General features: G+C 29.2%; 1 protein-coding gene across 1 annotated transcript; it reads right to left on the minus strand.

Moving 5' to 3' along the window:
• Nucleotides 1–1,197: 1,197 nt before the first annotated feature.
• Nucleotides 1,198–14,751, minus strand: LOC129919844 (sorting nexin-8-like). Its single transcript, XM_056000928.1, has 8 exons — nucleotides 14,478–14,751; nucleotides 3,942–4,064; nucleotides 3,769–3,860; nucleotides 3,418–3,643; nucleotides 2,413–2,578; nucleotides 2,194–2,344; nucleotides 1,643–1,754; nucleotides 1,198–1,580 (listed from the first exon to the last, which is right to left on the minus strand). The coding sequence occupies exons 2-8, from the start codon at nucleotides 4,014–4,016 to the stop codon at nucleotides 1,335–1,337; spliced, it is 1,068 nt and encodes a 355-aa protein (XP_055856903.1). The 5' UTR covers nucleotides 4,017–4,064; nucleotides 14,478–14,751; the 3' UTR covers nucleotides 1,198–1,334.
• Between the last annotated feature and the right edge of the window lie 3,823 nt (nucleotides 14,752–18,574).

Raw genomic sequence — 18,574 nt, forward strand, 5'->3', positions numbered from 1 at the left:
ATCCATGGAAGCAATATGAAATGTTATTATATGCCAGAGTTGCCTTAGACAATAAAACAAATTTACAGGCCACAAAACAAAAATCTTAGATTTCTGGATGGACAAACAAAAATATTTTAGTATTATTACAAATAGGTACCAACATAATAAAAAATTTAATTTTCACATATAAAGTATCTAATTTTATAATTTTGTTCACAATTCGTTCCATATTTCAATAGATGCCTAGACTAGAAGTCAGGGGTTTTTGTATTCAAAAGGGATTGTAGCCATTTTGTTTTATTTATTTCATATTTATGGCTTTAAAAAAAATGGCAATTAGCATTTGGAGGTTTAATGTGACTTAAAATAAAAACACACTCAAAGTGGAAAATAAGAAAAATGTAAACAGAAAATACCCATGGCAAGCCTGACAAAGTATATTAAAAATAAATGATAGTTTGTTGTTTATTTTATTTTTTCGTCTGAATCTGTTTCGTTGCTGCTAGGATTTCTTAGTACTAGAAGTTATGTTTCAGTAACAGAGTGTGCATTTTATTATAAACTATCATATTTCTCTGTTGCACCAAAATTGTTAAATGGTTGAAAGGGATTGTTTTATAAAATTAAGTTTCTATTTTGTTCAAGTTATATGTTTAATAACATGAAAGTTTTAATTTGAAATTCTCTTGTTTTAGTGAGGTTTTTTGCAACAAGCGCCATTTTGACTTCCATCAAAATACGAATTTGATTTAATATGATGAATTTTAAAATGGTTTTTCATATTATTGTTACTGTCTTCATATTAAATTTCGCGATTTATCCATTTTCTGGTTATAGTCAAGATTTAAAAAAAATCAGGCTAATTTTACTGTAAATTTACCATAGTTACCCCTCAAGAATTTAAAAAATAACTGCGTGGTAATAATTTATGCTCTAACATTGTCCTAAAAAGTGAATTATTGTATATACAGTCCGGCGAAAATAAAAATAGCAAATGTAATATTTTGTTTATAACTTTTTCAATTATAAATTATTATCAGCTATGAAAGTTAAATATTGGATCAAATTTGGCAGCGGACAAGTGGTAAATTTTAACGATCAATAACCACCAGGTTATTGACCTTAATTCACTCTATTAATTTAGTTCCCTAACGTTTCTTTGTTTGCACAGCTCCTTATAATTTTCTCTTTTTCAACAATAAACTAAAACATTACTTAATGATCAACATAAACAATTTATTTATTATAAAAAAAAAATATTCAATCTAAAAACAAATATTACAAAATATTAATTATAATTACTTTCTTAATTTGTCTTATTTCATTTATTTATTATTAAAAATGGTTTATTTTTATTGATTTAATTGATTGCACTCATTTGTCATCACAGTTTCCCAAGCTTTTGCTGTTTCTGAATTCAAAACTTGTTGTTCATAAGAGAATGATAAAAGTACGGAGGGTAATATCTGTAGATATTTATTAGCCAATGATGTTTCTTGCAAAACACATCGCAAACTAAATGCACTTTTTCTGCCAAGCGTACCAACAACTCCATTTTGAGCGACTTCTTGTTGATGGAGGGCTTGAACATCTTCAGGCTATTGAATAGAAAAAAAAATTAATATCACAGAAAGCATTTATTAAAAAACTATTAGCTTACAGCACTTCCACGTATCACACCTTTAATTTTTTGCTTATTTATCGTAAGCATTTTTGAGAGCGCCCTCTGGTGATCGGAAACTATACCTCTTTCAACTCGATCACAAAGGTCACTGGAAATGAATTAAAATTTTATGATAAGGTCCACCATTTAATACTATACATTGTTGAAGATAGGTTTTACTAAATATTTATCATTTTGATAGAAATAATTTATTTATCATTTTGTTTAAAAAAAAAGTACTCATACGCCACAGTGTACTTTACAATTTAAATTTGCTTCTTGTGGTAAGGGGTATCTTGTCGGTTAAGAAAGCTGAATAGGTATGTTTTATCTTTGAAACCCATTCACAAAAATTTAAGGTACACTGTGGTGTATGAGTACTATTTTTTTAGCAGAGGAAAAGTTGTGAAATTAAAGATAAAGTTGGTGTTACAAATTTTAATAGTTTTTTTATCTCCTCAAGACTTTCAATCAACGACTTTAAAATTGTTATCTAGAGTTGCCAACTTAAAAAAATAAAAACTAATGATTTCTTTTCTATAACCAACCTATGTGCCGTTAAAATATCCAACAATAAATTAATTTTCTCCGTTATCGCATAACTTAATGTTGCTGAACTTTTTGTTGTTGTTGTAACTGTTGAATTGAGACTCGATTGTAAAGAGGTAAATGATTGATTTTTAAAACAATTTGAAGCATCTAAAAAAAAAAATTTTCAATGTTTAGAAACATTAAACGATATAAATTGCTCAAATTTTTATACTAACCAATATTTTTTAAAATATTTGACATTTCACTAAAATCAACAGCTTGATTTTGTAATCGTTGGGAATGTTGCTCAAGTAAACGTTTCAGTCGTATCACAGAATTAAGCATTGTTCGCATATTTTCTCTGCTGGCTGCAAGTCTGCCTTGGTCTTCAAGTGGAAGGTCCTGAAAAATATTTTTACAAATATGAAAACAACTATTATCCTTAAAAATGTTGATAATATTCTTTGTTTATAAACATTTTGTAATTCATTAAGAGTACAAAGCAATAACTTTTTTATAATTCTTGAAACATCAAAATGCACCTGGTTATGGTATTTCTGGTTCATACAAATTCTAGCAACAAAATTTGTTTCGCAACATTTTTTAAAACCAAAATAAAGTTTTTCAATTTGAGTCTATTACGGATGCTGGTCTTAAAACAACGATTAAAAGATTTTAAAATATTTTAAAATGTTGCATAACATTTTTCGATTTTGACAAAATATTGAAAATGTTTCTGAAAATGTTTAGCAAAAAAAAAAAATGTTTTAAAAACGTTTCTTAATTCATTTTCCATAAGAAGCATGTATTCCGAAACATGCCTGAAAATTTTCAGAAAAAAATTTAACTTGGTTTCTCAACATGCATGGAAGCACATAAATGTTGCATGAAACACGATACCCAAAAAAGTTTAAAGAAACATTGAAAAACAGCTTTTAATAAGTTTTAAGAGCAGTTTAGAGCCAGAATTTAGTTTCATGCACCAAAAATCGGTTTTGATTTTTTAAAATTTAACTTTTAAAAAATTTAAAAATATTTCATAAACATAATCAAAATGTTGCTTGAAATGTTTTGATCATCATTATTCTATTTTGCATAGACACATTTTTAGTGTAGTGAATTACTTATCATATTTTTAACCGTCTATAATTTCTATAAGCTCCACTGTTAAAAACAAATGCCCTTCGCATCACCAACAATTACGTACTTATATTTATTTTCTATAATCAGCATAAACTGACCTCATTTTCACTAAGCGCCGAGTATTCATCAAGTTCCTTTGAGAATACCGCTCTCAGATGTTCAATGTGTTCATTCGATTTATCTGTAAGAAATGTCTCAAGCATTGGTCCAGAATTTAGTAATGGATGCTGACAGACTATTTGTAGATATCGTTGTAGACCTCGTCGGCGTTCTTCGAGAAATGAATCGAGCATCAATTGTTTAGGGGGCAAGCGTGGCACCATTCTATAGAAAGTAGAATATATATGTATATTTTAAATTGTTGATAAACAATCTTATTGTTGAGTTGACAAAACAAATATCAAGCACATTTAAATAAAAGCTTTTATTTTATTCTCGTCACTACTTACCGATAAGGAAAACGTGAAACCAACAAACTGTGAAGAGTGACAAAATCATTGTATCGACGAACAACTGTGGTTTTGTATTTTCGTGTAGTTATCTGAAATGTTTGAAGGAATAATATAACTTTAAATCTGTTCAATAGGAATTTTTTTTAGAAGTTAAAAGAAAGCTTTTTTACCTCATATTCAGAATGTTTAAGAATAAGACCTTTCTTTTCTGGTACTAATCGAATTACCACGTTATCTGTTTCCATTTTTGTTTAGGTGAGATTCTGTTTTCGAGACTATTGTTGATATGTTATCTAAAAATTGAGAAAAAAAAACTTTATTTAGTAATAAATTATGTATTTACATTTTCTGATAAGTAAATTATTGTACCTTCAAATATTTTTTTTGATAAAGTTATAAAAACACCTAATGGTAATGAATCTCTGTCAATTTTTCAACATGCTGAAGTTTTTTATTGTTAACGAAAGTGAAAATTGGTTTGATTGACAAGACATAACTTTTATGAAAAAACCCTATCTGTCTCCCCAAAAACTTCTTAAAGCATATGAACAAAAATTGTTTCAGTGGACTCAAAGTTTTTTAGTTTTTTGGCTCGAAAATCTCCGGTTTTGAAAACAAATTACTTACAGGCTTCAATCAACGGCGTATACAGGGGGGGAGGGGGGTCACGGGGTCATGACCAGCCCCAAGAACTCAAAACTTAAACAAAAAATTGTTGTGTTCTACTAAATTCTTTTGAGTACGATGATTTTCAAAATGTCGAAGTTTTAGAACAAGAACGAAAATGAAAAGTCAAAAAATTTGTTGGTATTCAACCGAATATTTTTGCCATATCTGGGGATGTGGTCATATTTTTAGCGAACGCTATGCTGGATTAGGATTATTTTAATTCGTTCGATAATATAAGGCATTGATAGGCTACAAGTTTAGCTTTGCTGTAGAGCTTTGTATGGATTTAAAATCCTAATAATTTTTTAAACCGAGAATAGATAAGAATATAGGCAACCTCTTCTAAAGGCAAATTAAATATTTAAGCAAGCTTAGGTCACTTAAAATAAAATGTCAACATTTTAACATGCATTTTAAGATTTCAACAGGCAAAATTTTGTACCCATGCGTGGGGTCGGCCTGCGTCTTAAATGAGTGAATTATTTATTTTTTGTTATTTTGGTGTTAAACGAAAAATTTATTTTATTTTTTCGTTTTTGTGAAATTTTACTGACAAAATGGTAACGCTGGTACCTTTTCGAAACATTTTTTTTTGATAATACCGCATCGCTAAGTGAGCTTTTTTATGTGATAGACATATCCAGAAGGCGTGATGCAAATGCCCTACCTTCCCTATACTGCCAATTTTTATCGGACAGAGTATAGCATAATTTTGTTTAATATTTTCTGTTACGCCAAAAATATTTTTTTGTCCTTACTATTTTGACAGAGGTACTTGAATCCTGTATCGTCTTAAAAGAAAAAAAATCAAAATTTAAAAAAAAAAATGTATTTTCAAATGCAATTTTTTTTTTTGCAAAACCTTGCGATTCGTTTGCCTGAGGTTAGGAAGACAATTAATTCGAAAGTTATCAGTGTTATTAAACTAAAAAGATTTTATTTAAACTTGTAAAATAATTCTGGACTATTGGACAACAGTGCAGAGTTGTTTAAAGGCAAATTATTCAATCGAAGTACTTGTACATTACACTGTATTTTAAGGACGGGATGGTCTTAATTGGTGAAGATTTAAGGCTAAACAAATAAAAGCAAACGAATCACACAACGTTTTTGTTTGGTTATTCTTAGAACTCTTCGGAACTGTTCGATTCGAAATGCAAAACAAACAAATTTTAATATTTTTAATTTAAATAGCACATTTTCAAGTTTATGCCTACTACCAAAACTTTTGTAAAAAAAATTTTGGCATGACCCCCCCCCCCCCCCCAAGAAGAAAACCTGTATACGCCCCTGGTTTCAATTAGTATTTATTTGCGAATCGGAATAGTTAGCAATAAGATATAGAGAGAGCTGGAGTTCATGACTGTCCTTAAAAGGCACCATATTCGTTTTAATGAGACGTTTATAGCCAATTAATAAGCAAGACGCTTCAAGCTAAACCTCAAATATCTATTTTGGAGTTGTAAAAAATCATTTTTTTAATGTATTTGTTTTCCATTACAAATTAAAAAAAGTATTTATTTTAAATACAAAAAAAAAAAATGCTTTGAAAAAATATTTATTACAACTGAAAAATATTTGCATTAAAAAAAATAATTGTTGCATTAAAAATAAATTGCACGACTGGGGTCGCACGTACTTGCTCTTATGCTTAAAGTAACTCTAATGTTCAGCGTTTTATTCAAGAAATTTAAAATTTGATATTTTGAAGAAATTTCATGAGTAGTGTAAAAAAATAAAATCTGTTTTTATAATTAATAAAAAACCATTTTAAATGATCTTATACAAAAAACGAAGTATGCCATTTTATTTCTTGTATAAAAAGGTATTTTTAGAAAAAAAAATTTCGAAAATCGTTGGAGTCGTTTTTTAAAAAAATAATTTTTTATACATATATAAAAATTTTCCAACATTTTTCAAAAAAAAAGTTGGTATGCCATTTTGAAGAAATAATTAATTTACACAAAAAAACGAAATTTCAAAATTTTTCGTGAACCCGTTTTCAAAAAATTGATTTTTCGAAAAAAAAATTTTGAAATATTTTTTTAAAAATCCAAAAATGTGTTTTTTGAAAATTTTCTTTAATTTTAATATTTTTTCTACTTTAACGCTTTTGTATAAAAAAAATTTCGTTGAAATCGGGTGAGTCTTCTACGAGGTACCGTTTATAACGGTACAAAAAATAAGTTTTTTATTTCAAAAGTTGGCATTTATGTGAAATACTACACACAAAAATTTTAATCAATATCGTTAGAGCCGTTTTTGAAAAAAATTAACTTTTGTATTTCCGTTATATGGCAGGTACCGTTAGTTTTGGTCATAAAAAAAAAAGAGTGTGTGTACACATGTACACGCGACTGAAGTTATACTTCTCATTCAGAATATATAAATGAATTTCATTTGATATTTTTAATTTCTATTATTAAATTAATTAATCCACACTTCGTTTTTTTACATTTTTATCAAGTGAACAATAAATTAATTCTTTCATCCTCTTTGCGTCCATGTAGTTTTCAATTTATTCTGTGAAATTTACTCATGTTGTGCGGTTCAGAACGTACGGTATATGCTTAACGAAAGTAAACAAATTGCGCATAAAATATGCTATATGGTAATTTTATGAGGATTGTGTGTGCTTCAGCACTAGTAGTAGCAACATGCAACTTGCAGGGTTGCTACAAGGCTCAAAAGTGAGCTGAGCTCAGCTCGCAGCTCAGCTCAAATTTTGAGCTAGCTCACTTTTGAGCTATGTACCATAGCTCAGCTCATTTGAGCTAAGCTGAAAGTGAGCTGAGCTGATGGTTGAGCTGAGCTGTTGGGTGAGCTGAGCTGTCGGTGAGCTGAGCTAAGCTGTTGGGTGAGCTAAGGTAAAGTGAGCTGAGCTGAGCTGTGATGGGTGAGAGGATACATTGATTTTTATTTGGAAAGTAGAATGAAATATGAAGATATTTTAAACTTTTATATAACACCATAGCTTAAGATGTTTGGTTCTAGTTATTAATGGAATTATTTTAACACATAGATATTTTTATAAATAAGACAGATAATTTTTCGTGATCTTTTCTCTTGGTGTTTTTGATAGTAAATATATTTCTATTTTTTTTAGTAAAATATTTCTTTTTTTATCATAAAAAAAAAATTCCGGTACAATCCGGTTTTTCGACTTTTTTCAAAATTCCGAGAAAATCGCGTTTGAAAGTTGGGGTAAATTTTTTTTTCGAAAAATCCCCGAATCTTTAAACGCTCCTGGAAGCTAAACCGCTTTAGAGCAATTTTTGGGAGTGATGCCAAATGATAGCTTGTGTCATGGGCCTACGCTTTGCACATTGTCAGATTTTTTAAAAATCGCCTTCCATGCTAAACCGCCCCATCATGCCTATTTTTTCAGAATCGTGCCTATTTTTTTTTTTACTTTTAAGTTCTCCCGGTTTGAGAACGCGTGGACCTACATGGATGGGAATTGTACCCAAATGTAGGTTAAAGTCCCCGCTACCTTTTGGCATCAAAAAACTTTATTTTCATTTTCTTCAAAATTCCGCGATATAGGCGTTGAAACGCTTTGATCTAGAGACAGGGGAGTGGTGCCATATGAAAGCTTATATTCTCAGCTAGCCGATAGTGGTATAATCCGGTTTTTCGATTTTTTTCAAAATTCCGAGAAAATCGCGTTTGAAAGTTGGGGTAAAATTATTTTTCGAAAAATCCCCGAATCTTCGAACGATCCTGGAAGCTAAACCGCTTGAGAGCAATTTTTGGGAGTGATGCCAAATGATAGCTTGTGTCATGGGCCTACGCTTTGCACATTGTCAGATTTTTAAAAAATCGCCTTCCATGTTAAACCGCCACATCATGCCTATTTTTTCAGAATCGTGCCTATTTTTTTATTTACTTTTAAGTACTCCCGGTTTGAGAACGCGTGGACTGAGAGGAATGAGAGTTGTACCCAAATGTAGGTTAGAGTCCCCGCTACCTTTTGGCATCAAAAAAATTTTTTTCATTTTTTTCAAAAATCCGAGATATAGGCGTTGGAAGTTGGGGCGCTCACTTTCAGCTCAGCTCACTTTAGCTCAGCTCAAATGAGCTAAGCTATGGTACCTAGCTCAAATTTGAGCTGAGCTGTGAGCTGAGCTGAAATATGAGCTTTTTGCAACCCTGGCAACTTGCCACATGGAAATTACCACATGCAACTTGCCACATGCAACTTGGCACATGTAACTTGCCACATGCAACTTGCCACACGCAACTTGCCACATGCAACTTGCCACACGCAACTTGCCACATACAACTTGCCACATACGACTTGCCACATGCAACTTGCCACATGAAACATGTAACTTGCAACGTGTTGTGTGTTTTATGTTTGCCGTACTGCGGCGTACTGCATTTTTAAATACTAAAGTACTGCCTACTCTAAAGGTGAAACGACAGCCCTGCTACCCAGGGTGATCGCGTCATAATCCCTTTGACATTCTTGTCAAAAAGTAAATTTTCATACCCACCCTCCCATAAGAAGTATAACTTCAATAAAATTTTAATTTAACCTCTAGGGAATCACCCAAAACTGCTAAATACCAAGTTTGAAGAAAATCACTTCACTCGTTTAGGCTCCAGCTCCAGATAGAGACAGACACACAGACAGACAGACAGAATTGCCGGACCCATTTTTTTGGCACTCTCCATCATCGTAATGACACGTAAAATTGTTATCTCGAGTTCGATTTTTCTTACGAATCCTAAACTTGCTCCATAACCTATATCGCAAGTAAAAATATTATTGCAACCGAAAAATATTTGCATTGAAAATAAATATTTAATGCAAATAAAAATATTTTGCATTAAAAAAAATGTTATTGCAAATAAAAAAAATTCTGTATTGAAAAAAAAAATCAAATGTGTGCATTAAATATTTTATTTGTTTTTTTTTAATTTGTCAAATTTCTTATCTACCTTTTTTTTTAATTTTAAGAAATTCGATTAATATTAAAAAAGATATTTAAGCACACAATTTGCCTTGATTTTTTTTTAATGCAGAAAATTTATTTATTTGCAATAATAGTTTTTTTTAATGCAAAATATTTCTATTTGCATTAAAAACTTTATTTTCAATGCAAATATTTTTCGGTTGCAGTAACATTTAGGTAATGCAAAATATTTGTAATTGCAGTAAATATTTTTTTTTTTTGTAAATATTTTTCAGTTGCAATAAAAAATTTTTTTTAATGCAAATATTTTTCAATTCCCAATATAGTATTTTTAATGCAATTTTTTTTTTAGTTGCAAAAAATATTTTTTTTAATGCAATTTTTTTATATTTGCAACAAATATTTTTTTTAATTTCAAATAATGTATTTTTTAATTGAAATTTTACAACCCTGATAAAAAGACACCCTGTTTAATCACAATCTGTTCACTCATCTTAACAATGCCTTCAACATCTAATATTTCCAAACAACAATCTGATGAATGATGACAAATTTTAAATTGTTACAATGCCCAGAGAAAATGTCTTCCACAATTTATTATTGTCTTTTAAAACAATGTTGAATATTCTCATTAACTTAACTGGTATTTCACGGTTTTATTTTTGAGATGATTTCATTTTACTTCATTTAAAGTAGTCACTCACCTTGCAAAAAAAAAAATCAAAACAAGAAACGAAAAGAAGTAAAAAAAAATTTCGCACCCGGGGCAGTTAAAAAAATTTACTAAATTATTGTTCATGGGTGATGGAAGCTTACCTACTTGAATTAATGACAAAAAGTTGGTGGGTGAAAATGCTTGACTTTCTAATACAGATAGTTACATTGACCTTTTAAAGATGAAAGATTACGTTACTTTTGTGAAGGTGGTTGTTTGATCTTATTTACGATTTTCAATTTTTTATATTTTCATTTTTAAGTATTTTGAGAACTATACAAAAATAAAATATAAAATTGAACAATAATGGAAACTTTTTCGTTTGATGAACTAAAAACATTTGAATAAATGTTGAGTAAAAACTAATTAACATCTATTCCTCATTATGTATGCTTGTCTGATAGTAACTTAAGTGATGTCATTCGATAGACGTAACAGTTTCTTAAAGTAAGAGTTCTGAACAATTTGTATTCTGATTTGAATGCTAATTAAAACTGCGGTATACTCACCTAGATTCCTATCAATTATTTAGTATTGGTATATGAATAAACAAAAAAATAAAAATAAAACCGAACGGATTCACTCCACAGTCGATGAGGTAAGTGATGAGTTATTTCATTTATTAACTGTTGGTCAATTTGTTAACCAATCATTTCAGATTATCGAATTCTTTTCAATTGATTTAAGATTATCGAAAATGAAGATTAAAGTATTTTGTCTTATAGTTTAATTTACCAAGCATTTATCATTATTGAAGTTGTAGTATCTTACATCCATAGATAGAGAGCCATTAAAAAAAATTTAGCAATATAAGGGTAATGAAAAAAGAAATAAAAGAACAAAATCAGAAGAGTATGAAATTACAAACAATTTCTTCATGTTTAATAATTTGATTGACTTCATGCACTTGTAATTTAAATTTTTGTTTTTCAGATTTTAAAATTTTAGTTTCATCAAATTTAAATGAATGGCCATTTTGTTTAGTATGCTCAGCTAGAGCGGCAATATTTTTGTTTGATTCTTAAATTAAAAATCAAAAATAAAAAATTAAAAATAAAATAAAATCAATCACAATCATAATCATAAAACATTAATGTTGTAGCCGAAGAAATAATTTGTATATTATAACAAAAATAGTTTTATAATAGGTAAATTATTTTTTATTGTATATGTTTATAATTATATATTAAAAACGCTTATTAAATAAATATTTTTAGCCCTGAAGATGAGGTATGAACCTCGAAATATATTGGCAAATTTAAAATAAAAATGGCGTTTTTATTTGAATAATAAGGGAAGAAATACAACCACAAAATAATAATATTATAATTCAGCAAAACAAAATATAAAATATAATAATAAAAAATATATAAATAAAATATAATAATATATATTAACGGGAATACCCCTGTTCTGATTTCCGCTTCGAATTAAATTCGTTGACGAAATTGATTTTCTCATAGATTTAAAAATGTTGTACCAAATTTGAAACGAAATAAAAACGTCAAAAAAAATAAAGTTAGAGCAAATCCATAGTATTTTAGAACACCACAATTCTAAAGAATTAAACACGAATTGAAATGGGAAGACTTATTTTTCAAAAACGAAAGTAGGGGAAAGTGGCTTAAAATGGCACCCCAAGGTAAAATGGCCCCCTTGCTAGAAATCGTAGAATCTCAAACTGTCTCAAACCTGAAAAAGTACACTCGTTAAAATTGTATCAATTTTTTTTTGCAAAAAAAGTATTAAAAAAATTGTATTTTGGAAAAAGAAGTAAATGTATGTATGCATGAAGTATTTCTTATTAATTTATTAAAATAAGTTGGCTTAAAATGATTTTAGATTTTTCGGTATAATGTTTAAGTTAAAAAAACCCAAAATTGGCAAAATGGCCTACTTAGTACTCGGGTAAAATGGCATACCTACTTTCACATGCCATTTTATACTTACGTTCACATTTTCATTTTTATATACTGAAAATGGTTGCTTAATATAAACGATCTACAGTGAGAAAGTCCTGGACTGAAGAAAGTCTTTGATTCCGCCCAAAATCTGGAAAAAAGCATCCAAAACATTCGAAGTTGCAAAAACTTCAGTAAGGAGACGAGCAACCAACATGAACAGGGTTTTGAATGACTCGTAGAAACAGAAAGATCTGGGGGGATTAAGAACCACTTGTTCCAAGAAAATGGAAATGGAGCCCTTTGACTCCATTTTTCATTTAAAGTCTCGCATTTTTGGACAGTGTGCCATTTTTCCCGGGTAAATTTGATCAGTGAAATTTGTAGACGTCTTGAAAATTAAAAAATTTAAATACTTTTTGAAATTTTTTTAACTTGCAAAGCAAAAAAATGTGAGAGTAATATGTTAAACTTTGAAAAGTATATAGCATTTAAGTTTGAATATTACTTTTTTCGAGGTATGGGACATTTTCCTTAGGGGGGCCATTTTAGGCCACCTTTCCCTATTGCTTTCGTAAACGAAAATCAGAAGAAAGTTGCAAAAACGTGACGTGATAGAATTTTTTGACTTCGGATTCAAGCTCAAAATCCTATAGAAAAGTATATAATTTGGTCTGTAACAAAAAAAAAAAATTTAATATTGTTGACCAGTGTTATTATTTTGAATCGGTACTGGAATCATAATTAGGTATGAGTAAAATTCTTAATAAGGAATACTAATAGATTTGCACAGAACTATTTAACTATAAAATTTTTTGACGACGGTTATGGAGATATAATGTAGATAAATAAACGATACATAAAATGATAACTTTAAACAATATTCAAATGCCTATCGGAGGAGGGCTCAAAGCTACTAGATCGCTATTAGATCTAAATAAACTTTCATAGCTCATGAAAAGTTATTAAATATTCCATCTACAATTCACAAAAGACTGTTTTCAAATTTTTCTTAGAAAATCTATCACAATTGACATTTAGGTAAAAACAAAACAAACAAAATCATGTGTGCCGTTCACACGTGGTAGAAGTGAAACCTTAAAAAAATAATATTTCTTGCAAAAAAACCTCTTTTTATCAAATCAATCCATATTTTTTAAACGACAACCTATAATTAATTTTATATCATCTGAAAGCTTTTTATTTTACCTATTATGTAACGCTTCAATCATATTTTTACCATGGCTCCAAAAAATTAAGAATTTTTTAAGCCAACCATGTCGAAATTTCAAACTGAGATTACGGTACTTCCTAAACTGGTGGCTGCTCATCGGCAACACATCTCCACAGGTGGTTTGAGGTATTTTTTAATTTTTTTCAATTTAAGATTGTGTAACTTGTAGAGCACGTACCGTTATGTGTGATATATCAAATAAAAGGTTATGTTATCAACATGTTATCAAATCAAATTTATATGTGCACTAGATCAAAAGATATAACCTGTGTAGGAAAAGAACATCTTTTTACCGTTATCTCAGAATTTTGAATATGAAATTAGTTGATTTTGTACAGTACAAATTTCATTCATCTATCTATTAAAACAAAAAAGTTATAGAAAGTTGAATGTTAGTGTCGTGTTTTCGTTTTATCTTGTTTCAAATCACTACGATACTAAAGAAGTTTTCACTTCAAAAATTCATCATATTTCATCAATTTGCCTTACAACAATCAACAACTTAAATGTTAAACTGTTTATCTTCTTTTTCTTTTTTCAACAGAATTATTGAATCACTGACGACGACACGAGATCATTATCCGCTTACATCAAAATCATACTCGAGACATTAAGCAATGGTGTCATTCAGTGACAGGCGCTTATAAAAGCCGGCCATGATCAAATGCACAAAATAAAACCACACAAACAAATTATAAATTCGACTGGCAAATAGTAAATACAGATACAAAGTTGTGTAAATAATAATAAAATCAACAAGTTCTAAGATACATAATTAATATCTAACAAAAGATACATGAATAAATTATATAGAAAACAAAAAAAAAAAGCTGACAACAAGTTTAAAAAAATGTTACAAGTACACTTGCACGTTCGGCGGAATGGGGACTTTTTGTTTTGTTTTTCTTTTTTTTTGTTTTATTTTTATTCAACTTTTGTTTCAATCCTTTCTTTTTTTATTTCGTTTTTTGTTTTTATTTGTCGATTCTGATCGTGTTGATTCACACTTCATCATCACATTCCACATCTCACACAATCAGCAGCACTTTTATACCGCCCAACTCACCACACCTCCCGCCCCCTCTTTCGACTAACTCGATTAAATTCGATCTTTTCTTTCAAACAAAAAAACAACAAAAAAAAAACTACAAAACTTGTGCCATTATACACTCAGCAAAAGTTTAACTTGTTTTCCATGAACGAAATACAAAAAAAAAAGCTTTTTGATTACTGGTTTCCCTTTCCGAAACAAAATAATTACGTACCAAACTAAAATTTTTAGACAAATTGAACCACAAGATAGATTAGTTTTACTAATCTTTGAAATTTTCGGATTGTTTCAAGACGATTTTTTCCAAACTTAATTCTTATTTTATTTCAAAGTTATGAACACATTTTGTATGGGGGTAGTACAAATTTCGATTTTTTGTTATAAATTTAAATATCATAACATGATCGACATAGAAGAAAGAAAATATACACAAAAGATTGCGCAATGACAAGGCTTTTAAACGACACAGCAATAAAAACACGACTGATTGACAAAAGTTTGATCGGTTTCCCCAAAAGCGTCGATGGAAACATACAGCAACAGCTCCATTCGAAGTTGTTTATGATAGATACTTTGTGGAACGTAAGCTTATTTTTAGTTTCAGTTGGCTAGCTGTTGAATCTTGAATGTCACTTGGCTTGGCTGCGGTGCTGCTGTGAGTTGCAAGCTACGACCGAGCTGTGAGCTAAAGCAGTCTTGAAGATGCTATTGTTTTATGATGCTTGCGTTGCAACAACATAGTGCATCTGAATTGCGAAGTGATGAATGAAGAGTGGGACATCCGTAGATAAAAAGTTGTTGATTCATGTGCATTCCAGAGAATGAAACTAGGAGATTCGAATAATAAAGAAGAAATTCCGATTATGATTTATGATTATATAGTCTCGGATATAGAGTTGCAATATTAATATCTACGTGCTTTATTTGATTTTGCAACGAAGTAGAACGATTTTGGTGAATTTTTCTTGCTTATGTCTTTAAAAATGTTTTTTTATTTGCTGAAAAAACTCAAATTAGTTGAAGTTTTTAAAATTCGTTCCAATACTCTGAGTTGGATTTTATTAGAAGTTCTTTTCATACCTGAAAAAAAAGATCACCTTAAAACAAGCAGATTCTGTATTTAATTAACCGGATTTCTGCATGTTTTTTTTTGCCAAGATAACTTTCGTCTTAAATTAAGCTGATAAATTTTCTTAATTTCTTGAATACGCAGATTTCAAAGAAATCAACTTAATTTATGCGAAAAATGAACTTATTTTTATGTGGAAACATTTTAATTAAAACAAAAAAATAAAACTGACAGCCACTGGGGTCACTTCTATAGGCGAATGCTTTATCATTAGCCTATTTCACTGTTGGAAACACCTGAGTATGATAAACTGCAACTAAAGCTAAATTCTGACTGTAATATTTAAATTAATATTTATAGACGTAAATAAATAAATTAATTAATAAATTAATTTTTATTTTTTGTCGGTTTTTGAAGATGAAAATTCATAACAGAATTCAAGCGGATTCCACTTATTTTAAGCGGAAATCGTATTATTCTAAGAGAATGGTATTTAAGGTGCCCTTTTTTATTCTCTGTGTAACCAAAATAAAATGCAAGACGTAGGTATACTGTCTCTGGTTAAAGTTGCTTAGAATGTTAAAGCTTTTTATAATAATGAAATAAAAATAATTTTAGTTTAATTTTATCATTAATTGTAAAGGAAATATAAAAAAAAATGATAAAACTTGTTTTTTAAAAGTACATATGTACGAAAACACCTTTTTGAATGATCTTAATAAAATCAAAAAAAAGGTCTATAAGATTTCTTGTATGAAAAAAGAATTTTTTAAATAATTTCTGTATAGGAGGTATACAAAAATTCAAAATTTTTTCTCAAAAAAAATTTGCTATGCCATTCTTAAGAAATAATTTAATCAACGTAAAAATAAAATTTTAAGAAAATTCAGTAACCCGTTTTAAAGATATTGGTTTTTCAAAAAAAAAACCTAATAATATTTTTTAAAAAATTCAAAATTTATATTTTTGAAATTTTTTCTAATTTTTAAATTATTACTACTACAATGCTTTTGTACATAAACTTTCGTAGAAATCTGTTTGGTCATATAAGAGAAAGTCAGAAATCAATAAAAAGGTTTTATGGCAGGTACAGTTAATAACTGTTCAAGAAATATTTTTTGTATTTTAAAAGTACCCATCAAGCAAACGAGTCCGACCTCGGTCCGAATCCACTTCGCCTCATGTGGAGCTGAGTCCGACTTCGGCTCAGAAACGGTTCCGAAGGCGGCTCAAATTAGTATGGAAATTATAATCACCGCGGAGCCGATTTTATATGTATTGGTTTTTTCACCACGATTTCTTCTTCGACTTTGTGATCATACACAAAAAGTTGCAAGTGTGTGATTGCAACCCCGTTTTTCTCGGTCGGAGTATCTTTTCTGAACTCCGTTTGAATGGTAAGAACTTATTTGTCACAGTGCATGTATTTTTAAAAAATCAAAATCGTTATAGTGATTTTTGAAAAAAAAAAGAACTTTTCTCATTTTGGTCATATGAAAATATTTCAATTTCCCTCTAGGGATAGGGAAGTACTTTTTCTGATACCCAAGCTGGACCTGATCCCGAAAAATTTTTAAAATCTACCAACCACTGTTATCTTGTTTTCTATACAAAGCATTTAAAATTTTTAACACAAAAATAAGAGAATGTGCAGTTACGAAACAAATTACAAAATACATGGCACTTATACGTTCTGAATTTCTTAAATAAAAACCCGGGACAAGCTATAGAAATACGGGACAGTCCTGGGAAATCCGGTGGAAGGATGGTCATCTAACCTTTAGTATACCTAATTTTAAGTAAAAAAATTTTCCCAATGGCACCCCTATTTTTCTCGAAGATCGAACAAATTTGCAAAGTTTAAAAATATTTTATTTCTATTCTTAATCCCTTAATTTTTATTTCTTAATCCCCTTACTAGCACGCCAACTTAATTTTTTTTTAAGTTTCAGTTTTTTTTTTTAGTGTTGAGAATTAGATAGTAAATAAAACTTTTTTTTTTAAGTGTAATCATTTTTATTCATAAGAGTTAATATTCAATTTCGGAATAGCTCAAATTGACAATTTCTCCAAACTCATCATACATAAAACAATCAATTTATCAATTCCAATATTAAGTCACTCATTTAATTTAATAATCTCCTTGTTGACATTGTGGAGCTGAATCCTTTTGGCATTCGTATTGATCCACCAAGTGGAAAGCTATATTAAAAATAATAATTTTAGTAGGTATTCAAATGAACACTTTTTTATGGTATAAATTGAAAAAAAAAAACTTTACCTCTTTGTGGATTAAGGCAATTGTATTTTTGAAGGGCGCATTGATTTCTCATTAACATGTAACACTTTCCATTGTAAACACAAGTCGCAAGTTGATCCTGACTGCAATCGTAATCACAAGGACGAGCACCCATTGTAGCACAAATCATTGAGACTAAAGAGAAAAAATACTTTTTTTGATTAAAAAAAAAAATAAATAATCAGTATTGAAATTTATTATTTGCACTTTACCAGCAAAAAGAAACACAACGGCGAAGAATTTCATTTTTCTTAAATTTTTTGTTTTGTTTGTAACTTTAAAGTTGAACTGAAACTGATTGTTTGTGATGTTCTTGGAAATTGTAAGATCCTTTTATACTTAAACTTTCTCAGAGGCCAATTTAAAGGGAAGACAAACAAAAAAAATTAAAGCTTACATAAAAAAAAACCAGTTCTTTATATTTTTATTATGTAAATTATAAATATATGATAATTAACTGTACCATATCAATAAGAAATAAAAATATCCGTTAACTTTACAGATACATAAAAATGTATCCTTACAACATGAGGATATTTTTAACATACTGACTGTTTTTATTTTTAGAATAATATATAAAAATGATGATGATATGATGATATGTTGTAATCTCTTTCTTTCCTTTGGTTGATATTCGTTTGGGGGAACAATTAGAAAAATATAAAATCACATTTTTGTATAAAAACTGGATGTAAGCTTCACAATCATCACAAACCCGTTTTATCGTTTGAATTTAAAGGACAACAAAATTATTATCAAACTTTATCAAGATGAAATTCTTTGCTGTTATTTTACTTTTCGTTGGTGAGTTTTATTTGAAATATTATTCCTTTTTTTTTTATTTAAATACAAAATCTTCCCATTGATTTTAGCCTTAATTTGCGGAACTTTTGCAAATCTTCTTCCATCTGCACCACAACATTGTGATTATAAATGCACAAAG

This window comes from Episyrphus balteatus, chromosome 4 (genome assembly GCF_945859705.1).
Source record: "Episyrphus balteatus chromosome 4, idEpiBalt1.1, whole genome shotgun sequence".
NCBI lineage: Eukaryota > Metazoa > Arthropoda > Insecta > Diptera > Syrphidae > Episyrphus > Episyrphus balteatus.